This window comes from Microcebus murinus, chromosome 1 (assembly GCF_040939455.1).
Source record: "Microcebus murinus isolate Inina chromosome 1, M.murinus_Inina_mat1.0, whole genome shotgun sequence".
In the NCBI taxonomy this organism is placed as follows: domain Eukaryota; kingdom Metazoa; phylum Chordata; class Mammalia; order Primates; family Cheirogaleidae; genus Microcebus; species Microcebus murinus.
Genome location: NC_134104.1, coordinates 141,145,333 through 141,170,857, shown reverse-complemented (window position 1 = coordinate 141,170,857; position 25,525 = coordinate 141,145,333). Strand labels below are relative to the sequence as shown.

Below are 25,525 nucleotides of genomic sequence, written 5' to 3'. Positions count from 1 at the left end.
TTTAAAGGGAAACAGTGACATTTGGCATTTGTCAGACGTGGATGGCTCCAAGGAATGCACAGTTTCAACATTAGATTGTGGTACATTTCTTTCATTGATGTCATATCCTTTCGAGGCTGTGTTTTCTGTGATTGCTGTGTTAAAAAAAAAAGTACTGCCTGAGAATCAATGTGCAACAGGACGAGAATGACCATATCTAGCCTCATTCCAAGGTCTGAGAAATTGGGCAGTAACTACCAGGCACAGACATTCTATTCTTAAGTGTGGTTATTCAAGAATGAAATAAAAAAATTTTTTCAATTTGTGTGTATTATTTTTTCATATGCCTAGTAAATTGTTAGGACATGAATACTCCTTGAGTTATTCGGATCTTACTATTCAGTGATATGTCTTAGGTATTTCTTTTGGTCTCGGGTGCAGTGAAAAAATGAGATACTAAAAAGTTTGGTAATTTTCTGCTCTTCCAGTGTTTAACCTAGGACAGACAATGGTGTTATAGATAAAGATGTAGATTTTGTAATAGGTATATAATGATGATAATAACAAGTGTTAAATCAGAATAGTTAAGACTATATCTTATAAACATGCTATATACCCCAGGAAACCACTTGCTTAATTAGTTAATTCCTACTTATCCTCAAAATTCAATTTAAATATAACCTCTTACAGGAAGCCTTCCCTAATTTACAACTCCCCTACCCCCATACTCAGTGCCATCTAGATAAGGAATCTCTCATCTGGGCTTTCAAAAACCCTCCCCATACTCCACGATAACATCCCAGAAATGTTGATTTTCTTGTCTGCATTTGAGCTTGTGGGCAGAGATCATGTCTAAGTGAACTTTGTGTCTGTGGAACTTGGCACTATGTCTAGCACGATATAGGTGCTCAGAAGATATTTGTAAATACATTAATGAAACACAAAGAGGATATTTAGGTAATAGTAACCAGTGTTTACTATTTTATAGGTGCTTCCAATGTTACTCAAATGCAATTGTGTTATCTTATAACCAAAAGATGATTTAGTTAACTTATAACTTAAAGACCATCTAGTGTGATCCTCAAGTTATGTAAGTTCAGAAAGGCCAATGTAGACAACTAAGGGTGCAGAGCAGCAGTCACTTTTAATTTTTTTCTATACTACATATTGGTCACCAGTAGTTAGAGTGTAAACTTCTTGTCCACAGAATTTCTTTTTATATCCTTCTTCAACCCTTCTAAAACAGAATCTTTAGACACCCAAGGAATAGTTACCGTAGTAGAACTGGATGGGGTTCTCCAGGGAAAAAGAACCATTAGATAGATAGATAGGAGAATTATTATAGGAATTGGTTCATATGGTTAAGAAGGCCAAGAAGCCCCCACAGTCTGCTGTCTGAAAGCTGGAGAACTGGGGAAGCTAGTAAACCAGGAAAGCTAGTGGTGTAATTCAGTCCTAGTCTAGAGGCCTGAGAATTGGGAGACTGATGATGTAAGTCCCAGTTTGAGTACAAACGTTCCCCGTCCAAGATCTCCAAGGGCAGGAGAAGATGGATGTCTCAGCTCAAGCAGAAAGGGTGAATTCACCCATTTTCTACCTTCTTGTTCTATTTAGGCCTCACTGGATTGGATGATGTCCACACACATTGGGGAGGTCATCTGTTTTATTTAGCTCACCAATTTAAATGCTAACCTCTTCCAGAAACACCCTCATAGACACAACCAGAAATAATGTTTTACCAGTTATCCAAAGATGGAACTTTACAACACAATGTGAAACACAGAAATAATTGAAAAAAAACTTCAGAACACAGAAAACAGTAGATTTCTTTGAATTTTGAGTTTATTATTAGTTATTGTAAAAATTTCAAATGTCATTTTTTATTGAATTCATTCACTCAACTTAAATTGAGTGCCCATTATTTGCTAGGCATCATCCTAAGAAGAGATAGATATTAAGCAGATAATCATTTAATTGTGGTTGGGAATAATTGGCAAGACGATAAATACAGTGTGCATTGGGAACACATTATAGCCAACTTTATCCCCACCAGAATTGCTAAAAACTACTAAGCCCGGCCCTACCAACTATTGTGAAGGATGTGGGGCAACTGGAAATCTCAAGCATTGCTGGTGGGAATTTGATTCCGACCGGCCACTTCAGTAAACAGTTTGGCAGTTTCTTCTAAAGTTAAACATATGCTTATAAGACTTAGTAATTCCAGTCTTTGGTATTTATCCAAGAGAAAGGAAAACATACGTCCACACAAAGACTTGTACACTAACCATTATAACAGCTTTATTCATAATTACCCCAAACTGGAAACAACCCAACCGTCTACCAATAAGTGAATGTATCAACAAATCGTAGTGCGTCCACACAATGGAAAGCAATAAAAAGGAATGCACTTCTGAGACACCCGGCAGTGCTGGAAGAACTTCAAGCACCAGGCTAAGAGAAAGAAAACCGACTCAAAAAGAGTACAGACTGTATGAAGTTTTGTTAAGTTCAGGAACAGGGAAAACTATGCTACCATGATTTAAAAAAAAATTAGAATTGCCTAGGGAGGAGGTGGTTATTGACTGGGAAGTGTCCGGGAACTTCCTGGGGTGATGGAAACGTGCTATATTTTCATTGGGGTGGTGGTCACACGATCAGATACATTTGCCCGAACTCATGAAGCGAAGACTTAAAACCTGTGCGTTTTACTCTACATAAACCCAAGTTAAAAAAAAGAAAAAAAAAAAGTATTACACAGTGAAAGTGGTAGTGGCTGGAAGCAGGAGTCATGATGTTTGCAATGAGGAAGAATACTGAAGTGTGTTCGGGTTTGAAAAAAAAAAAAAATGGCAGTGTGGGTGGGAAGTCCCAAGTACCAGAAACTTTCCCAAGTATTGAATTCAAGTGGCGGAAAACTAGGAAGGGTTCTATATATTACAGAACGAGGGCTGGGTGCTGCAATACAGGCTGGTGAAGAACGGTCCGCCTCCCGGGTGTGTTGACCCAAGTCGGACCCCAATGCGCCCCCAGAACTACCGCCGCCGCCAGCGGTTTCCGCAGCCACTACTACCACTACCGCCAGTGAAAAGCTCGAGTCGGGCGGGCGGGCGCTCGCCGGCGTCGTGCTGACGTCACGCGCGTGCTGACGTCGCCCGCGGCCGCGGCCTCTGAAGCGGGCTGGGGCTCGGGGGGCGCCGAGTTTGACTAGTTTGGGGGCCGCCGGGCGTTTGGCGCCGCTCCCGCCGCCCGCTGCGCCCCGCGAGCCGCGCCTCAGGCGGGCCGAGTGCGTCCCGCCGGCTCCGTCGGGGACCCGCACTAGCGGCTGGGCGGCGCTCGGCGAAAGTTGGCCCCTCACGGACTGAGTGGCGGGCGGGCGGGCGGTCGCAGCCATGGAGCCCCGCAGCATGGAGTACTTCAGCGCCCAGGTGCAGCAGAAGGACGTCGGAGGCCGGCTGCAGGTCGGCCAGGAGCTCCTGCTCTACCTCGGTGCTCCTGGCGCCATCCCGGACCTGGAGGAGGATCTGGGCCGCCTGGGCAAGACAGTCGACGAGCTCACCGGCTGGGTGGGCTCAAGCAACTACCGGGTAAGCGACGGCAGCGCGGCCCAGCTGGGCACGCCCTCCCCGGCCGGCCCTTTAATCCCGGACGTGAGCGCCGGGCAGGGAGAGCTCGCGTCCCAAGCACCCGGTAGAAGCGCTGGGGGTCAGCAGCGAGCCCCTGCTGGTGAGACTGTTTTCCCTGTAAGCGAGCCGAGGACTGACTTCCCACCAGGACCAAGTTTTTCCACACTTGTGAACAATGACAGATTCAGCGGTTCCATGACACGTTGCGGAGTAGAACACAGTGTTGATCACTTACTTTAAAAAATCAGTGATACAGACTGAGTTTTTTTCAAGGAGTGAAAAAAAAAATTCTGTGATAACTTACATATAGTAAAAGGCTCGAGGACCTGTGTAAACACTACTCAGAGCAAGACATAGGACACATTAGGATGCAATTTTAAGTTCAAAAGAGATGTCAAGTTAATTCCCTCATAGTGGTTTTTCTCCTACTTAATCTTCTGTTTCTTTTTTTTAAATAATTTTTGTGTCTTAGAGATCTTCGTCTCCAAAGCATCTTCAGGGCTTAATCAGGTGCCCGATTGCATTTACTTTTAAATCTAATGAAAAGATGCTGACCCCATGACATTGACTTGCTTTTCGTTTACTGATGACAGAAAGCAATTGAACAGTCTCCGTCACTTTGTTTTGCCGCATTTGAGGACTGACTCGGATTTGAAGCCGTGTCTTAGCAGGTTAGGCTGATGGAGGGAAGGAATTAAAAAGATGAAGTACAAGAAGAAATAAGTCTTTCTGAAGAGTCAGTAGTAGGCAGGTTGTAACGTAGCCACGTTGGGAGGCCAGGCAAATGTTTTGTAATTAGTCTGTTCTGTAGTAGTTAGCAGTTATTTTTCTTTCTCGTCTTCTGGTGGCAGTGTTGCTTTAAAATGCTGGCCTTGAACTTCCTGTGGATGAAGCGATTCTTCTTAGTGATATATTATTATAAATCAGCAAAAAGGTGGTACTTTGAAAGCTTTCATCCACATAGAGGAAAAAAAGCAAACTGTAGAAATGATGCAGATTTCATAGTAAAACCTATTTGGATTTTGGAAAGATTAGACTTTAAAAGGATAATAAACAGTTTGAGAATTAACCACCTCGATACTCCATTACATACCATCTCTTTTTTATTTTTAGAAGTTTGGGAAAAGTTGATATTAGTAACATATTGTTACCATTTGGAGGATTATTCTTCTTTGAAAGAAGCAAGCTAAGGTTACTTTATAAGAAAGGCACATACACACTCAAGATAGTTGATTTTATGCTACAGCATAGTCTGTTGCAGAAAGATAGCTCTTTGGCAATGTTTGGGCCCTTTCCTAAGTGAAGGTTGATGTGTCACTTTTTTCTAGACTGGCTGTAGTGAATTGGCTTTTGGCCATTTAACTCCTGAGATGTATGGTCAGTGAATGGCACACTGGGCTTCTGTGATACCATAATATCCTAATTTTTCTGTTATGCCTCTATGCTGTACTTCACTCAGTGCTGTGTTTTTCTTTTAACTAGTCCTGAAGAGTTAGAATTCATCAGGGGCCTCACCCAGGTTCTCATTTGTTTTCACTTCACATTCTCTCCATGCTCTTCACTAGATAATGTAGCCTGAGACAATTTCAGCAACCAGAAGGACTACTGCAGGCCCTCACTACCTTATCTACACACTTCCTTGTAGCTGTGCCCATATGGCCTACCTTCTTCTCTGTTACAGTGGATGCATTGCCTATCTTCCTCACTTGTGCCAATCCCTCCATGTAAGTATTAGATCCCGTGCCCTCTTACCTACTCAAGGACAGTGATATCAGTTCTGCTCTCTCCTTTTTCCTGAATCATTAGTTCTCTACTTCCTATTGACTTCTGTAGTATAAAAACTTTTCTGATATTAAGGAAAGGGCATTCTAATTAATCTTTTATTTGGGTTTTTTAAACTAAGTTACCAAACTAGGTAATTATTTTTCTTTTACTCAAGATACATTTAAAAGTGTATCATAGGAATTTTTGAACATACAAATATAATTGTCTTTAAATTTGAAATTATACTGAACAAAATGTAATTTTTCTTTGGATTTGATAGTACTTAAGAATTTGAGTGTCTTAATAATTATTGCTTCTCTAAATTTGAGTGCCTTCTATATGGTGGGTATTTAAGATGGTAAGGATCCATCTGTGAACAAGACTAGGCTCATTCATTCAGCCTCATTTCTTTATTTTTTAATTTTTTTTTGTCAGTTTTTTGTTATTTTGTTTGACCTATCATTTGCAGGCACTTGCTCTTCTAGGCACTGAGGATATAATGGAGAAAAAAAAAGACAGAAATCTTTGCCTTTAGGGACTTAGATTCTAGTAAAGGGAACAGGAATAAGCAGGAAAAATAAATAAAATAGGATGTTCGATGGTGGTAAGTGGTTTGGAGAAAAAACAATGAAAGGAATAGGGATTGTTGGGCAGGATGCAGATGTTGAAATTTTTTTTTTAAGAGGTGGGGTCTCTCTCTGTCACCCAGGATGGAGTGTAATGGCATGATCATCACTCACTGCAGCCTCCAACTCCTGGGCTCAAGTGCCTGCCTCAGCCTCCTGAGTAGATAAAACTACAGGCACATGCTACAATGTCCAGCTAATTTTTAAATTTTTTGTAGAGATGGGATCTCACTGTGGTGCCTAGGTTGGTCTCAAAGTCCTGGGCTCAAGCAGTCTTCCTGCCTCAGCCTTCCAAAGTGCTGGGATTACAAGTGCAAGCCACGCGCCCTGCCTGGAATTTTAAATAGTTGGTCATCGAAGATCTCACTGAGAGGATGACTTATAGAAAATGGGAGAATGAGATTTCTTTTCTTTTTTTTTTTTGAGACAGAGTCTTACTTTGTTGCCCAGGCTAGAGTGAGTGCTGTGACATCAGCCTAGCTCACAGCAACCTCAAACTCCTGGGTTTAAGCAATCCTACTGCCTCAGCCTCCCTAGTAGCTAGGACTTCAGGCATGCGCCACCATGTCCGGCTAATTTTTTCTATATATTAGTTGGCCAATTAATTTCTTTCTATTTATAGTAGAGACGGTGTCTCGCTCTTGGCGGTTTCAAACTCCTGACCTTGAGCAATCCGCCCACCTCGGCCTCCCAGAGTGTTAGGATTACAGGCGTGAGCCACCACGCCTGGCCAAGAATAAGATTTCTGCCATCGTGTTAGGAAGAGGTAGACAGATGGATATACAAATTAGATCATTTCAGGTAACATGATTTTAAACCAATGTGATGTGAAAGAATGAGGGTAAGATGAGACTCTATTTTGGGTGGTCAAGAAAGTGAGGTGACATGAGTGTAGACACTAAGGAAATAAAGGAGTGAAGAATGATTCAAGCAGAGGAAACAGCAAATCCAGAGGCTCTAGTTTTGTTGAGGAGCTTGAAGAAGGCCAGCATGGCTAGAGTTTAAATGAATGAGGTGTTAAGAAAGGTAAGGTTAAGAATGCAGGTGGAAACAATCTTAAGGGATTTTATTCTAAATACAGTGGAGGGTTTTATCTAGTGAGTAGTGGTGGTTTTGTGGAAAGTGGACTGTAAAGGAACAATAGAAGAGGCAGGAAGATAATGGTGGTTAGGGTTGGTTTGATAGCAGTGGCAATGCTGAGAAGTTGAAAATTTGGGATATGATTTGGTGGTAGGTCTGATAGGACCTCCTGTTGTAATGGATGTGAGGATTGAGAGAAAGAGAGGAATTAGGAATAATTGCCTTGCCTGAACAATAGGGTAGATGGTCCTGTTTACTGAAATGGGAAAGACTGAGAGAAGAACAAATTAAATGAGGGGAAGTAAAAAGTTTAGTTTGGCTATGTTAGGTTTGAGAAGGTTGTTTAACATCCAAGTTAAAATGTTGGGGTCTTGAATTCTGAGTTAAGTGCAAAAGTCATAACTGGAAATTAAACATATGAGAATAGGCATATATGTAATGTATATGATTTGGCATTAGATTTTTGCTAAGGATGGTCCTGCAGCTTCAGAAGTCCTCGATTTATTTATTTATTTAGTTAGTTGCATCTTGAATTTTTGGCCTCAAGTGATCCTCGCACCTTAGCATCCCCAGTAGCTGGGACTGTAGGTGTGTGCCATCATGCTTGGCTTCCTCACATTTTTAAATGGTGTTATGGCAGTCATTTCCTTTATAAAATGTATTTCAATATAACCACCATTTAAAGAGTTCTTAGTACCAGACACTGTCCCAAGTGCTTTATTTGCATTATCTCTTTAATCTTTAAGATGGCTTTAGGAAGTCAGTGTACTGTATTATTTTCCTCCTTTTGTAGAAAAGGAGACAATTATTATATCTTGCCTATGTCATAGACCTAGTGAATTAGTGGAAGAGTTACTTGAACCTAGAGAGATTAGGATATCCATGCTCCTTTCCTTTTCTCTACTTTGTAATCCTCTTCAGTATCCTATTATTTGTCAGCTCTACTTTCACTTTTGTACATTATGAGGATTAGTAACATTTACATTCCATCTGCAACCATATAATAAGTTGACACTAAAGATGGAGAAAACAATAAAAGCATTTATAAGAATGTAGTGCTGGACTAAAGGATGTGCTAGGGTTTCATGTCTTTTCGCAGAATTCAAAATCACAGCACTTTTGATATTCTAAGGATGATACTTCCCAACATTGGCATCACCTCAACTATATATCCTATTAATATATAACTATTAATTTCTTAAAATATATCATTTTTAGTTTGCCAAAAAAGGTGAGATGTATCTACCTATAAATATATATTGATCTTGCCTGTTCCTTTTACTTGCCATATAGGTGAACATCAAGGTTGTTTCATTTTTTTTTATTTATTATTTTTTCTTTTTTATAGAGATGAGGTCTTGCTCTGTTGGCCAGGCTGGAGTGCGGTGGCATGATTGTAGCTCACTCACTGCAGCCTCGAATTCCTGGGTTTAGTCGATCTTCCCCCCTCAGCCTCTCGTAGCTGGGACTACAGGTGTGTGCTATCATGCCTAGCTAGTTTTTTATTTTTTGTAGAGACAGAGCCTTGCTATGTTGCCTAGCCTGGTCTTGAATTCCTGCCTCAAGCGATCCTCCCACCTTGACCTCCCAAAGTGCTGGGATTACAGGCATGAGGCACTGTGCTTGGCCCAGGTTTTTTTAAAAATTCTTTACTATTAATGTTGTCCTTTTAAATCATCACCTACATATATGCATGAGAATTTGTCTAGGGCGGTGATTCTCAATTCTTTCAGATTCAGTGCTCTCTTTTAACGCCCCCTTTTCAATTCTAAAATAAAATTGATAGATAATACCCATTACACATAAATTTTAAAAATCCCTATAATGTCCTAACTCTACTATAAAGGAAAATTATACATAATTTATAATGAGATAAAATATATTTCAATATGTAAACGTGCCAGCCTGGCTAACAAAAAAGACATAATGATAGTCACATGGTTGCACCAGTATGTATTATTGCTATACATGCTACCACTACCAATTCAACTACTCCAGATGTGCAGCTGCTGTGGTGATTCACATTTCACAAATGACATTATTACTGTGGGTGATTGTGATATTCTGGAACTCTAAATTCTGAACCTAATCACACAAACTTGAAGAGTTTGACCACTCCATGTGACATCCATTTCTTTAAGTTACCCCATACTCCCTCTTGACTTAGCTTAAATATCACGGTTAATCATTAATTATACTCTTACATTCATTCATTTTTTTTTTTTTTTCCCCTTTAAACAGGGTCTCACTCTTGCCTGGGCTAGAGTGCAGTTGCATCATCATAGCTCACTGCAACCTCAAACTCCTGGGCTCAAGGGAGTCTCCTGCCTCAGCCTCCTGAGTAGCTACAGGTGTGGACCACCATTGCCAAGCTAATTTTTCTTTTTTTTTTTTTTTTTTTTTTTGTAGAGACAGAGGTCTCTTGTTCAGGTTGGTCTCAAACTCCTGATCTCAAGTAGTCCTTCTGCCTTGGCCTCCCAAAGTGCTAGGATTACAGGTGTGAGCCACCGCGGCCAGCACTTAACATTCATTCTTAATTCTCTTCTCCCTCCTCACTCTTGCTTTATGTTCCCCATTTGATCAAATACAGTGCTGGTTAATCCAACTCTGCCTACCCCAAACCTGTACCAGAGTGCATAGATGAAAACACAAAACCTCTTTAACTGGTTTCATTTTAAATTCCTTCAAGTGGGCCCTTTGTGCTGCTTGGCAGCCATACTATATGTTTTTTAGTTCATTTACCCTTTCATTTAGACGCTTATTCTACATCTTTTCCTCTCCCCTGGGACCTACCTGTAGCTGTTCCTCCATCATTATTGTCAGCTGAGGCCTTGCTTCCTACTTCACTGAGAAAATTGAGGGAATTAGAATTTAAGACTCTCATCACTGTATTTACCTACCTCCTAGTGTTTAAACCCATGGCAGGCTCTCAATATTTGTTGAATTGGTAATTGAAAGCACACTTGCACACGTGTCCCTTGATTTACCTGTTAGTTGCATTCCTGGAAAACTTGTATGCTTAAAACCATGCCCCTTGCCAAAAAGAAAAAAAGCCATTAAGTCTAGGCTCACATATTTCAAACATGGTTTTCATCCACTTGATTGTCTGCCAACAGGGCTGCCAAGTATAGCCATGTACTTTTGGGCTGCACGTCTCCGTGTAGTAATATTGCTTGTCCCCTCTCCCTTTGAGAACTATCGTTCTTGGGTGTATGTGTAGAAGTGGAAATGCTGGGTTTTACTTCCCTTGTCTGCCTCATTCTACCTTAAGTTAATCACTATCTTTAATTTTGCCATTTGTTCCCCTTTGGTTTTGAGGGAAATTGTTTTTTTATTTACATATTTTATATAAAAATAACCTGGTTTTTAAAAAATAAACATTTATTTAAAAATAACCTTTTTCTCTTCAGGTTTTCAAAATTTGTAAGCCATCAAGTTCTACCCATTTAATTTGTGCTACATGCCCACTTGCTTAGCCAATTACTTTGTTACATTCTTTTACTAATTTTCTTAGATACTCTGAGTTAATTTTGTGAGAAAATGTCCTGTAAACCTGTAGTTTTTCCTAATGAGGGAAGGAGGATTACAAGAGTGTGCTTATTAGGAACAATACATGCCTTTTTTCTCTTCCACCTGTGCTGGAAAAACATAATTGTGAATTAAGCTTATGTCCTTTGTAGATGTCAAAAAATTCTTGTTGCTTGGCTTTCTGACTTTACGAGGAAAGTTCTTAGTTGTTATTCTTAAGTCGGGGGATCGGAGGTAGTCATTACATGCGGTTACTTAGCTCTCTTGTTAGTGACATTTCTTTTCTAAACTATTTGAAAATTCAGTTCTGTTGAATTGAAACTCTGTAGCCAAGGTGACAACTTGTATGTGGATTTATTGACATCAGATTATTCAAATATGTTCAACCATTTGTGATTCAGAGTTGAAAAGCAGGGGGAAGGGCATAAAGAAGAGAGAGGGGGAAGGAAAAAGAATGGGAAAATAACCCTAGAGGGTTATTTTATATTTTATATTTTATAACCCTCTATAATAACTCTAGGGCTTCTAAGAGTTAGTAACATTTCATTAGATTTTTTAAAAATTTCAGGCCAGGCATGTTGGCTCAAACCTGTAATCCCAGCACTTTGGGAGGCTGAGGCAGGAGGATTGCTGGAGGCCAGGAGTTCAAGACTAGCCTGGGCAACATAGTGAGAACCCCCCCCCCCATATCTAAAAAATATATATATTTTTTTAAATTTTCATTTTATGATTTTTAAAACACCCTAAAATTTAAGCTTAATTTTAGCCCAAATTTTGCTTTTTAGAGTGTCTGTTTTCCTACATGTTAGAAAGTACATTATTCTTTCTTTCAGGGAGAGATGCTAGACATTTTATCATTTTATCATTAGACCTTTTATAATATATTTTAAAGGACGTGAGTGTAGGCATTTCAGTTCCTAAGAGAAGTGATGAGAAGCAAATTGGAATGTTGCTTTAGCTGTTTTCTTTTTTTTCTTTTTTGAGGATTTTCATATTTTACTACTGAGAAGACCCTTAGCCAAGATACAGACTAGGTTGAAAGATACTCAGATGGAAATTGAGGAAAGTGATTTGTAGTTCCAAATGTAAATCTTGATATTTGCTACCTCAAATTCACCTACCCTATTCTTTAGAAATGCATTAGCTATTATTGGGTCTTTATTGCCCCATGTAAATTTTAGTATCAGGTTGTGAATTTGCACCAGAAAACTGGAGCTTATTATTGGAATTATATTGAATATCATCTTTTTGGGAAGAATTGATGTCTTTATAGTATTGACCTCTTTTAGTCTGGGAAAATTGTTTAGGTCTTCTTTAATATCTTTCAATAATGTTTCATTATTTTCTCTAAATAAATCTTATGCACACTTTGTTAGATTTACTCCCAGGTAATTATTATAATGTTTGAGAGTTGCAAATACTGTTCTTTTTAAAATTATATTTTCTGGCATTTAGAAATGAAATGGCACTTGGTATATTGATTTTTATGGCCAGTCTTATATAATTAAAAACATTTTTTCTGCAATTGTTTTTAAAAAGTTTTCTATACATAAAATAATATCATAGGATAATGACAGTTTTGCTTTTTTCTTGTTTTTTAGTTTTTTTTTTTTTTTTTGAGACAGAGTCTCGCTTTGTTGCCCAGGCTAGAGTGAGTGCCGTGGCGTCAGCCTAGCTCACAGCAACCTCAAACTCCTGGGCTCGAGCGATCCTTCTGTCTCAGCCTCCCGAGTAGCTGGGACTACAGGCATGCGCCACCATGCCCGGCTAATTTTTTATATATATATCAGTTGGCCAATTAGTTTCTTTCTATTTATAGTAGAGACGGGGTCTCGCTCTTGCTCAGGCTGGTTTTGAACTCCTGACCTTGAGCAATCCGCCCGCCTCAGCCTCCCAGAGAGCTAGGATTACAGGCGTGAGCCACCGCGCCCGGCTTGTTTTTTAGTTTTGCTTGGTTTTGATATATTGGGTAGGACCCTTAAATTGAGGATGAATTAAAGAGAGTGGGCATCCTTATGTTGTTCCTGGGTCCAGTTCTAATATTTCATCATTAGGAATCATGCTTTCAGTAATTTTTAAAAAAAATTTATTATGGAGAATTTTAAACACATTTAAAAGTAGACAGTAAAATAAATTCAGCCACAACATTTATCACCCTCTGGCCAATCCTGCCCCATCACTTTGTCACAAATTGCAGATGTTGCATTGTTTCATCTGTAAGACTTTCTTGTTAGTGTCTCTATGCACTCTTTAAGAATATTAACATAACCTCAGTATCATTATGACAGTTACAAAAACAATAATTCCTTGTTATCAAATATCTAGGGTTTAAATTTCCACATTTTTTATTAATAGTTATTTTTTAAGAAAAATCAGGGTCTAAATAGATTCACACATTGTGATTTATTAGCTTCCTATTGCTACTGTATCAAATTACAACACATTTAGTAGCTTAAAATAATATATGTTTATTCTTTTATAGTTGTGGAGATTAGAAGTCCACAATGGGTTTCACTGGGATAAAACCAAGTGTCGCCAGGATTTTATTCCTTCTAGAGTCTTTAGGGGACATTTAGGAGAGAATTTTCCAGCTTCTAGAGGATGCCCACATTCCTTGGCTCATGATCCCTTTCTCAAAGCCAGCAGTATATATCATATTCAAATCTTTCTCTCTGGTCTCTATTTCCATCATCACATTTCATCCGACTCTGACTCTGAACCTAAGGACTCTTGTCCCTATAAAGACTCCCTCTTTTAAAGACCCTTGAAATAAACCCACACATACGCGTTCAATTAATTTTTGACAAAGATGCCAAAAATACGCAATGGAGAAAGGATAGTCTCTTCAATAAATGATGCTGGGAAAGCTGGGTATTCACATGCAAAGAATGAAATTGGACCATTATTTTACACCATACACAAAAACCAACTCAAAATGGATTTAAAACTTAAATTTAAGACCTAAAACTGTAAGACTCTTAGATGAACATAAAGGAAAACTCCTTAACATTGATTTTTAGCAGTGAATTTTTGGATTTGACACCAAAAGCACAGGTAACAACACTAAAAATAAACAAGTGAGACTACATCAGACTAAAAAGTATCTGCACAGCAAAGGCAAAAATAAAATCAAAAGGCAACGTAGTGAATGAGAGAAAATTTTGCAAACCATGTATGTGATAAGAGGTTAATATCCAAAACATATAAGAGAATTGGAGAAAATATTTACAAATCACATATCTGATAAGGGTTTAATATCCAAAATGTATAAGGAGCTCATCCAACTCAATAGCAAATAAATTACCTGATTAAAAGGAAAAGGCCTGAATAGATATTTCTCAAAGGAAGATATATAGCCAGATTGGGGAGGCCCATGCCTGTAATCCTAGCACTCTGGGAGGTGGGGAGGATTGCTTGAGGCCAGGAGTTTGAAACCGGCCTAAGCAAGAGCGAGACCCCATCTCTACAAAAAAATAGAAAAATTAGCCAGGCATGGTGGCATATGCCTGTAGTCCCAGCTACTTGGGAGGCTGAGATAGTAGGATCCCTTGAGCCCAGGATTTTGAGGTTGCAGTGAGCTATGATGACACCACTGTACTCTAGCTTGGGCAACAGAGGCAAGATTCTATCTCAAAAAGAAAAGAAAGATATATAAATGGCCTACAGGTATATGAAAAGATGCTCAACTGTCAGGGAAATGTAAATCAAAACCACAATGAGATATCACTACACACCAGTTAGGATGTCTGTTATCAAAAAATCAAAAGATAATAAGTGTTGTCGAGTATGTAGAGAAGACCATTGTATACTGATGGTGAAAATGTAAATTGGTGCAGCCCTCATGGAAAACACTATGGAGATTCCTCAAAAAATTAAAATAGGACTACTATATGCTGTAGCAATCCCACTTCTGAGTATATATCCAAAGGAAATAAAATCACTATCTCAAAGAAATGTTTGCACTCCTGTGTTCATTGTAGTAGTATTCACAATATCGATGATATATGTTTCAGGAAAAACTCCCCACACCATGGTTTTCCTCTAAATTTCACACCAACACGACAACACAGAAGAAAACTTCTGTGACCAAATGTGGGGTCTTTTCCCCATGTACCTGGAGGTCGTATCAGCTCCCACATGGTAAGGGCTCAGTCCCCAAAACTGCTCCCCAAACCCCAGACATACCAGTCACAAGTCTGGGCCTCTGGAACTTCTGACCAACGGGCTTCAAGTTGGGGTTCCCATGACCCCATCTTTGGGTTTGATTAATTTGTTGGAGTGGCTCAAAAAACTCAGGGAAACATGTTTACAAGTTTATTATAGAGGGCATTGCAAAGGATGCACATGAAGAGATTCATAGGGCAAGGTATGGGGGAGGGGCATGGAGCTTTCATGCCAGCTCCCTCTAGGGACCTCTACGTGTTTAGCTATCTGGAAGCTCTTAGTTTTTTATGGACAACTTGGTGCAAAAATGTGACTAGCTTTCATTGTATAGGGTGAGACTATCTCTGGAATGAGGGTCTTATGACACAATCAGAATGGTTGGGGAAGATTAGAGTTCTGCGTTGGGGCAGGTGAAGGTCAGAGAGATTCTGTTTCCTGAGGCCTAACACTCCAAACATTATAACAAAAGCAAGGGCTGTGGAGTTATGAGTCAGTAACTGTGGGTGATTAATATACCAATATATTAATATATATCATAACACCACAATATGGAAACAACCTAAGTGTCCATCTACAGTTGAACGCATAAAGAAAATGTGATACACATGCACACAATGGAATATTATTTATATTCAGCCTTGAAAAAGAAGGAAATCCTGCCATTTGTGACAGTATGGATTAACCTAAAAGACATTATGCTAAGTGAAATAAGCCAGACACAGAAAGACAAATACTGTATGATCTTACTTATAAGTGGAATCTAAAGAACTTACAGTGACAGAACTTATAGTAACAGAAAGGAATAATGGTTATCAGGGGCTGGGGGTCAGGGAAAAAGAGGAGATATTGATCATGATCAGAGGGTACATATTTTCAGTTATAAGATGACTAAATTCTGGAAACCTAGAATAGCATGGGGACTAAAGTTAATTATTATATACTGTACTTGAAATTTGCTGAGTAAGTAGATGTCAGATGTTCTCACCACACACGAAAAGGGAGGAACTTTTGTGATACCTTGGGCCTAAGATAATCCCCTCTCATGATCCTATCATGATCCTTAGTCACATCTGCAAAATCTTTTTTGCCATGTATGATAGCATATTCACAGGTTCTGGGAGTTAGGAGCTGAATACTTTAGGGAGGCCATTATTTTGCCGACCGGACTTCACATTATTAGTAAGTCTTTTTTAATCTCTTTGCCCCTCAGTCTCTCTCTCCTTTTAAAAGTTAGTTATTTGTGGTGAGGTTTCCCACAGTCTGAATTTTGCTGATTTCATTTCTGTAATGATAAGTTTGACTGTTCTGTTTTTCTTATAAATTAGTAATTTAGTTGGATCTAAAGCTTGATCAGGTTCAGTCCTTTTTTGGGGGCAAGATTATTTCATATTTGATGTCCTTCTATCAGGAGGCACATAAGATCTTGAAGGCACTTAAGATCTACATCTGTTGGTTCATTAGAGTTTGCAAAATGGTGACATTCTAATTCTGTCATTTCTTCATTTATTAGCTAGAATACTTAAGAAAAAGTTCTGGCTGGGTATGGTCACTCACACCTGTACTCCCAGCACTTTGGGAGGCCATGGCAGGAGGATTTCTTGAGCCCAGGAGGTCAAGACCAGCCTGGTCAGCATAGCAAGACCCTGTTTCTACAAAAGATAAAAATTAGCCAGGCATACTTGTACCCGCCTATAGTTTTAGCTACTAGGGAGGATAAGGTGCAAGGATTGCTTTAGCCCAGGAGGTTGAAGTTACAATGACCTATGACTGCACCACTGTACTCCTACTTGAGCAACAGAGTGAGCAAGACCTTGTCTCTTAAAAAAGAGAGAGAGAGAAATTTCCCTCATTTAAACTATTTGGTTACCTCAGTGGTGCAGTTTATATAGAATGGTAGGTTTATTTATATGATTCTTTCCTTTTATTTACTGATTGTGAAAATAATGAGATGGAGGTGTTTTTTTAGCATCCTCCAATATTGGCCAAATAGTTTTTTGTTTTTGGTATCATTATGAGCTTGTGTATTAAATGTATCTAGTGGATTTCATGACAATGCAGTTACTAATATTATCGTTTTTGATATTCAAACTGCTCTATCTTGACATGACCCTAGTAATCTTTGATAGCTTCTTTGTTGTCTGGTATTACAAGATGATGTCTTATTTCCAACTCCAGTCCTGGAATCACCCACCTCTAGAAGTAGCTCTGATTCCTTTTCGTGGGAAGCGGTGTCTGGAAACTACAGTCTGGTGCTATTGGTACTCATTGTGTTTGGTCATTGTTCCTGGATTTCTCCCAATGAACAAAATTAGCAATGAGTTTCACCTGTGCCCTGGGGGAGACATGGTAACAGTGTTTAATGTCCTTCTCTCAGTAGCATCAAACTTGTTTCTTATGGGACAAGACTACTAGAGGCCTTTATGCCTTTTTTGCACAGGCAGCTGCCTCCTTCTTTCAGATGTGTACCACCAATAGATACTTCAATCTCTTGCCCAGTCCTCGGTCTTAATGAGCGTCCAGTGGAGGTTTGTGAAGAAAGAGCTTGCAAATGGGTGTGAACTCTCCTTGTGTTTGTGGTTACTAGCGATTCTGTATTTTCATGCTAGCCCACACTCAGCTACAAATAATTTTGTTAACACATTGACTGCCACATTAGGAAAAAAACTTTTTCCCTCGGGGCCACAATGTTTTATTAAAACAAAACGATCCTTTTTACTTTGTTATTTTTTGTCGTTTTCTGTGTGTAAGTTATATGCAGTGCAATCCACATTTCTAGAATTAAATTGTCAATATTAATTGTAACAGTAAGAACATCAACAAGTAAGATTTTCCCAAACCAACTGCAGGGTTTTGCTTTACAAGGCCCCAGGTTTAAAACTAGCTTGAGTTAAATACAACTCACATGGCAGTCAATGTGTTAAATATAGCTGAGTTGTTTTTACCTACTTGTATCATAGCTTTATTTTTCTCCTGTCCTGTCACATGTGACCTACTGCTTCTGTCTCATGCCTTTCCTTAGATTTCAGACTAGTTGGTTATCCTCCAACCTCAGCTTTCTGACAGATTTAAGAACAGTTATGATTTTATAGATTATTAGGCTTTTTCTTGTTAGAGTGGGAGTAATGTTTTTTCCAGTTTCTACATCCTAGACAGAAACTGCAATTCCAATTAAAGATGCTCTTAATTGTTAACTGTTTCTTTTAGGGAACATTTCAAAATTATAGGGAAGTTACAAGTACAGTTATTCATCAGAAAATGACATTTTGGTCAACAACAGATTACATATACCATGATGGTCCCATAAGATTATGATGGAGCTGAAAAGTTCCCAGTGACATTGTAGCCTGCCATCATAAAGTTGTAGTACAACACATTACCTTTTCTGTATTTAGCTATGTTTAGATATACAAATACTTAGCCATTGTGTAGCAGTTGCCTACTATTCAGTATAATAACGTGCTTTATAGGTTTGTAGCCTAGGAGCAATAAGCTATACCATATGGCCTAGGTGTGTAGTAGGCCTGTGGTCCCCAGCCCCCAGGCCATGGCCTGGTACCCATCTGTGGCCTGTTAGGAACCCAGCCGCGCATTACCACCTTGAGCTATGCCTCCCTCCCAGCAGCTTGAACTATGCCTCCCTCCCAGCAGCTGTGGAAAAATTGTCTCCCATGAAACTAAAAAGGTTGGGGACTGCTGTAGGCTATACCATCTAGGTTTGTGTAAGTACACTCTGATGTTCGCATGATGACGGAATTGCCTGATGTCACATTTCTTAGAAAATATCTCTGTTTTTAAGTGATGTGTGACTGTATAGACAGTGAACTCCTGTGTTACCTTCACCTAATTTACCAGGTGTTAACATTTTGCCAGATACTCTTTATCACTATCTCCCTGCATATTTATACATTATTATTATTGTTATTATTGTTGAACCATTCAGAATAGGATGCCCCAACCTCGTGACTATTTACCACTGAATACTTCAATCTCAGTTTTTTAAAACGTAGTAATATATGAAGATCTTTATATATCAAAAATTATATACCAATATTAAAGTATGTGTCAGTAACTTTTATTCATTAAAAATTTTTTTTTATCTGTAGGTATCGTTAATGGGATTGGACATTTTAAGTGCCTTTGTGGACAGATTATCAACACGATTTAAATCCTATGTAGCAATGGGTAAGTTAACTTTATTTATTTAAAAATTTAAATAAGGTTTAACATAGTGACTTTTTTCTTTTTTCTCTTCGTTTTCTTAATGGAGTTAGTTCTCCGTAAACTTAAAAATATAATTTTGCACAACCCAGAGGTCTGCTGCTTAGCATTTTAGTTTACCCAGACAACCTATTTAAATAAATAAATGCACCACTTTGAGGCAAAAGAAAAAAAAAGCCCTTGCTAAATATACTGCTAATAGATAGGTTTTTACTTTACATTTTCAAATTTTTTATTGGATTTTTTTACTTTTTTTTTTTTTTTTTTTTTTTTTGAGACAGAGTCTCACTTTGTTGCACAGGCTAGAGTGAGTGCCATGGCGTCAGCCTAGCTCACAGCAACCTCAAACTCCTGGGCTCAAGCAATCCTTCTGCCTCAGCCTCCCGAGTAGCTGGGACTACAGGCATGCGCCACCATGCCCGGCTAATTTTATATGTATATATATTAGTTGGCCAATTAATTTCTTTCTATTTATAGTAGAGACGGGGTCTTGCTCTTGCTCAGGCTGGTTTCGAACTCCTGACCTCGAGCAATCCGCCCGCCTCGGCCTCCCAGAGTGCTAGGATTACAGGCTTGAGCCACCGCGCCCGGCCTGATTTTTTTACTTTTTTGTAAAATGCTAAAATTTATAATATAACTTACAGTGCCATTTTTTAGAGTACTTGTGGGGAAGGATTGGTTCTTTCATTGCCAGCCTTGCAGACCAATATTTTATAAGATACACCAAAAATAAATTACAGCAGAATGAAATAAAAATATAAGGCCTAATATTTTTTTATTATATTCAACAAACAAAATTACTTAGGTCAGATTGCTTCAAGAACATTTCATAAATACTCTCAATTTCCTTACCACAAGCAAATTTGTAGACTGCTCCTAGGCTGCTAGTCATACTCTGAGTAACACTTACAGTGTGTTTGCAGTGAGCATAAATGCTAGCATAGTGCTTTTCTTTGAATAGCCTTTGGAGTGCTTTATTAGTGGATTTGATCCTATTATATAGCAGCATGTAGAAGGGTAACTTCAGATGTTAGTGATTTTCTTTTGTGGATTAAGTTAATAACTCATAATGTTGGTGTATTATCATATTTATTTTCTAATATCTTTAGTTAACTTTTTTCTTCGTATTTGGTATTCCACCAAATTCTGTCAATTTTTTATTTTTTAGCTATCTTTTCAGCAGAAGCATTCAGTAGGTCTCCCTATCTTTATTGTTCACTTTTAATCTGTACCTGGTTCTAATTCATGCTTTATGTTAATATCTTCTGAAAAGAAGAATTTTTTTTTACTGTCAGTCTCCTGCTTTAAATCCTATAATAGATGTTGAAAACTGCTCTGCATACATGTTTTACTTACTTATGTGTTTTTGTAAAATATTTTGAATCAGTATTTAAAATTCAGAAGTTTTACATAATTCATATTTCTGGATTGTCTCAAGATAATTGACCAGTGTGGCAACCCTGATATGAAGCTGTGTTGTAGCTTCCCTTTTGTCTGGGTGATGAGCTTTTCTAATTTATAAATCCCTCTCACCTCTTCTTGTCTCTTCATAACCGAGAATGTCGAATATAATATGGTAAGGTTAGAATACTGCGCTTCTTAAATTGGTTCAATTTTGACATTTCCCATATCTCCCTGGCTGTAGGCATTTGTGTTTGTGAACTCTGTCCTGTAGTAGTTCCCTATTATTAGTTGTTACAGAGAACATTTTAGTCTTGAGAGTGTTTCTAGGTACTATATATCTCACTTATTTTTCAGATACAAGGAGGGCCAGATGGGGTTTGATGCACTGACTACTGATATTGAAACAGTGGGAATATTGGGACCAGAATTCTAGTTTGACTCCCAACACTGTCCTGCTTTCAGAACTTACTGCTGTTACCTGACCTTGATGTTCCAGTTCTCTCACCATATTTTTTCCTTTTCCATCGTAGTAGTGTTTTTCTTTGTCATCTTCAGCAAGTACTCTCTCTCCACGCTAGCTAATCAGAAACTTACCTATTCTTTTTAGGTCTGGCTTAACTTGTTTATGCTTCTGCTGTGCTCTTATTTCTTTTTGAAATCACTTCTCCTCCGTGGACCTTTCTTTCCTTTCTAAAAATGTACACCAGATTTGAATATCTGAGAACTTTTCATATTAATATCCCCTTACACTGAATTTTTCTTTGTGGTTCTTAGGTATTTAAGTATTTAATTACGTCAGTTTGTTTTTGTAAGCTAGTGTTTTTCATTTGTGTTTGCTCAGTTATATGGGACATGACCACACATTCTTGTGTGTATGGTTTTTTCTTTTAATCTCCTATTCTTTCTGGTTATCCCTGTACATTTACTTTTTGTCAATATTGTTTTACTTTGAACTGTAAGCATTCATCATTGTCTTTAATGAAACTTGTACTTCGTATTACTGAGAGTCAGTGTGGTACAATAAGAAAAATTTATTACAACTTTGCTACCATTTATTGAATGCCTCCTTTTACCCATTTACCGATTTTTACCCATTTACTACTTTACTTAAATACGTGAAAGATTATCCTCACATAATTTCTAATTTGTATAACAGCTTTGCAATATAGGCAGTATATCTGTGTTTTCTTAAGGAGAGATACAGAACTGGACTAAGAGTCCCAGGGTTAGCGTTCTTGTTTTTGCCCTGTAACAGACCTTAACCAAACCACTTTAGGAGCCTTTCTATAAAAGGAAGGAGTTGAATTTAACTATGTCTTAAATGTCTTTTTCATAATGTAACTCTAGATATATGTAACTTGATTTGGGTGATAAGGTTTAGTTGGTGTACTTAGTTTATTAGTTATCATTACAGATATTTTTTATGTCCTTTTATGTTAGAAGTGAAGAAGTATTTTAGGAAAATTGAGATTCATTTTAAATTTTAGATACAGTTCCAAAGGAATATAGGCTCTATTAATATAATTCTTAAATATATAATCCATATATTTGCATAGTAATATAAAGTATTTTAATTTTCTTTTGTGACCACATATATTATAGAAAAATAAAGTTTTCAGACACACAAAAAATACAATTTACATTTAATACTGATCACCAATCCTGGTTTTATGATAACTGAATTCAGTAAAGGATCTCGTATTTTACAGATTTTATGTACAATGCTAAGAGAATAAGATAATTAACAGCTATGTGTCAACCTTTTTCCATGTTTCACTATCCAAAATCCAGCCTGTGATAGAGTAATTCATTTGTTTAAAAAATTCTTATTGAGGCCGGGCGTGGTGGCTCACACCTGTAATCCTAGCACTCTGGGAGACCAAGGCGGGCGGATTGCTCATGGTCAGGAGTTCGAAACCAGCCTGAGCAAGAGTGAGACCCCGTCTCTACTATAAATAGAAAGAAAATTAATTGGCCAACTAATATATATAGAAAAAAAAATTAGCCGGGCATAGTGGCGCACGCCTGTAGTCCCAGCTACTCGGGAGGCTGAGGCAGCAGGATTGCTTGAACCCAGGAGTTTGAGGTTGCTGTGAGCCAGGCTGACGCCACGGCAGTCATTCTAGCCTGGGCAACAAAGTGAGACTCTGTCTCAAAAAAAAATAAAAAAAAAAAATTCTTATTGAGCACCTACAGAGTAAAAAGCTTTGTTTGAATGCCCACTAAATATTTGTTGAATGTTCCATCATATTAATGATAATTTAGTGATCATTATATTTTATACAGATATTTAGAGAAGATTGCTGACACTTCTGATTGCTTATTATGGTCTTGGCACAGGTGCTTTTTCATTATTTTACTTCATCTTCTCCCTAGCTATGTGAGCTGTAGGCCTGGCATCCCTCCATATTTAGAGATGAGGAAACTTTGCAGTTCAGAGAAATTTTCTACTCTTATGTAATGAATAACTGGTAGGGCTAGAAATAAAATTTTGTTGTATTTGACTCTAAGAGAGTATATTAAAAAGTGATTCCAATGCAAAAAATTTATGAATTCATTGTTTAAATATAATAGCTGTAATACTAATTTTATGTAATATGAGGATTTTTGGTTTTGTTTGTGTTTTATAAAATTGGTTTTTAATATTGAGGTGAGCCCCTGTTTGGGCCAGTATTTGAATTTTCTTTTTGGAGTTGCCCAGGCTCGAGTGCCTTGGCGTCAGCCTAGTTCACAGCAACCTCAAACTCCTGGGCTCACGCGGTCCTTCTACCTCAGCCTCCCAAGTAGCTGAGACTACCGGCATGTGCCACCATGCCCAGCTAATTTTTTCTATATATTTTTAGTTGTCCCTCTAATTTCTTTCTATTTTTAGTAGTGACGGGGTCTCGCTCTTGCTCAGGCTGGTCTCAAACTCCTGATCTTGAGTGATCCTCCCACCTCGGCCTTCCAGAGTGCAAAGATTACAGGCATGAGCCACCATGCCCAGCCTCTGTAATCATTTTCTAGCAAGAATAATGTAATTTCCTTTTTCCTTAAGTGTTGTTGATTATTATTACATTAGTTTTGGTTATTACATTATAGACCCATATATTGACACCAAATCACATACACATTTAATTATATCTATAAATAAATCAGAGAAATATTCCTTTCTTGATCTCATTTCTTCCTCCTTCCCTTGTTTAAACTAGATCTAGGCCTCCATTGCCTTAGAGAAGGGAAGGCTATTCGTTGTCTTCCCTTATCTTCAGGGAATACCTTCCAAGACCTCCAGTGGATCCCCAAACCTTTGCTTGTACCAAATATATACTATATGGTACCTATATATACTGTGTTTTTTTGATCTGGTAACTGAAATGGCTACTAAATGACTAATGGGTGAGTAGTATAAACAGCGTAGATACACTGGACGAAGGGATGAATTCACATCCCAAGTGAGAAGGAGTAGGATGGCATAAGATTTCACAATGCTACGCAGAATGACACACAATTGAAAACTTATAAGTTGTTTATTTCTGGAATTTTCCATTTAATATTTTTGGACTGCAGTTGACCATTAACGGAAGAAAGCGAAATCGCGGATAAGTGGGGACTGCTGTATAGCTGTAATGTCAAAACAGAAACAAAAGAAGTCTTTTTTTGCTTTTGAACATGCAGGATGACAGTGATGATAGCAATAGTAGATGACATTATAGAGAGAGTTTACTCTGTGCCTGTTACTCTCTAAGTTGTTTACATGTATTGTCTTTGAATTTTCAATTATCCTCTGAGGTAAGTACTGCTACCAACATTTGTGGGAGGAAATAGATAAAAAGTGGTTAAATAATGTGTTCAAGGTCACACACCTGGTAAAACCACACTAAACCGTTGTGGTAATTTAAGGGATTACAGAAAGATATTATAATCACGACTATGCAATATTTTTGCCCTATAAACCGACTTTAGAACCTGTTCCCTCTGAATTCCACTTTCCCTTAGCACCCCTCCATCTATTCATACCTCTAAATAGAATATTTAGTGTTGTCTGTTTTCTGACCATTATTATAGGTGGACATCATACTGTATATATTCTTTTTTTTTTTTTTTTTTTTGAGACAGAGTCTCACTTTGTTGCCCAGGCTAGAGTGAGTGCCGTGGCGTCAGCCTGGCTCACAGCAACCTCAATCACCGGGGCTCAGCGATCCTACTGCCTCAGCCTCCCTAGTAGCTGGGACTATAGGCATGCGCCACCATGCCCGGCTAATTTTTTGTATATATATTTTTAGTTGGTCAATTAATTTCTTTCTATTTTTGGTAGAGACGGGGTCTCGCTCAGGCTGGTTTCGAACTCCTGGCCTTGAGCAATCCGCCCGCCTCGGCCTCCCAAAGTGCTAGGATTACAGGCGTGAGCCACCACGCCCGGCCATATACTGTATATATTCTTTTAAAATTTGTTTCTCAGTTATTTTTGAGTGGACTCAAGAATAAAGAACTTAAAAACAATTTCTTTACCTCAAAATTCTTCATTTATGAAAATAATTGCTATATATAATTTTGTAAAATGTAGTTTGTAGTGGAGTTGGGTTATAAGTATTTACTCTTTTCTCCCCTCCCTATCTTTAGTTATTGTAGCTTTAATAGATAGAATGGGAGATGCCAAAGACAAGGTACGGGATGAAGCACAAACTCTGATATTGAAGTTAATGGATCAAGTAGCACCACCTATGGTAGGTATACATTTTAAAATTCAGATTTTGCTAATCATTGATGAATTATCAGTAAAGATAGGCGATAATCACAGCAAGTCAGTAAAGCTGCAGAGGGCGTGAAAACTAAAATTTTAAACAATGAGTTGTGGCTAATGCTTTAAAGAATTCAAAATTTAAGGTACATGTCAATATTTGACTGTTTTTTTCTTTTTCTTATTTTCTACTCTGATGCTTTTCTTTAAAAAGCTAACTCATAGGTTTAAGTGGTTTGACAATATACTGATTATATTATACTTTAGGATTTTCTGGTTTTCCTTATTTGCAAATTTATAAAATGTTTAGTGAGAAAGTTTATTTTGAGAACTACTGAATGTTATAGTGTTAATTTTTGCAACTCTTAATAAAGATAGGAAGAAAATTTTTTAACAGGTGGTTACTAATTATATAAGGC

General features: G+C 38.1%; 1 protein-coding gene across 30 annotated transcripts in view; it reads left to right on the top strand.

Moving 5' to 3' along the window:
• Positions 1 to 3,112: 3,112 nt before the first annotated feature.
• The window catches only part of CLASP2 (cytoplasmic linker associated protein 2), a 194,468-nt gene continuing 172,055 nt past the window's right edge, over positions 3,113 to 25,525 (top strand). For 10 of the 30 annotated variants that reach the window (XM_076006146.1, XM_076006141.1, XM_076006137.1 and 7 more), the window contains exons 1-3: positions 3,113 to 3,563; positions 18,868 to 18,946; positions 24,989 to 25,092. In XM_076006146.1, the coding sequence (XP_075862261.1) occupies positions 3,369 to 3,563; positions 18,868 to 18,946; positions 24,989 to 25,092 (378 nt within the window). In that variant the 5' untranslated portion in view covers positions 3,113 to 3,368. The remainder of the gene's footprint in view (positions 3,564 to 18,867; positions 18,947 to 24,988; positions 25,093 to 25,525) is intronic. The other 20 variants (XM_076006099.1, XM_076006094.1, XM_076006110.1 and 17 more) reach the window with 4 other exon arrangements.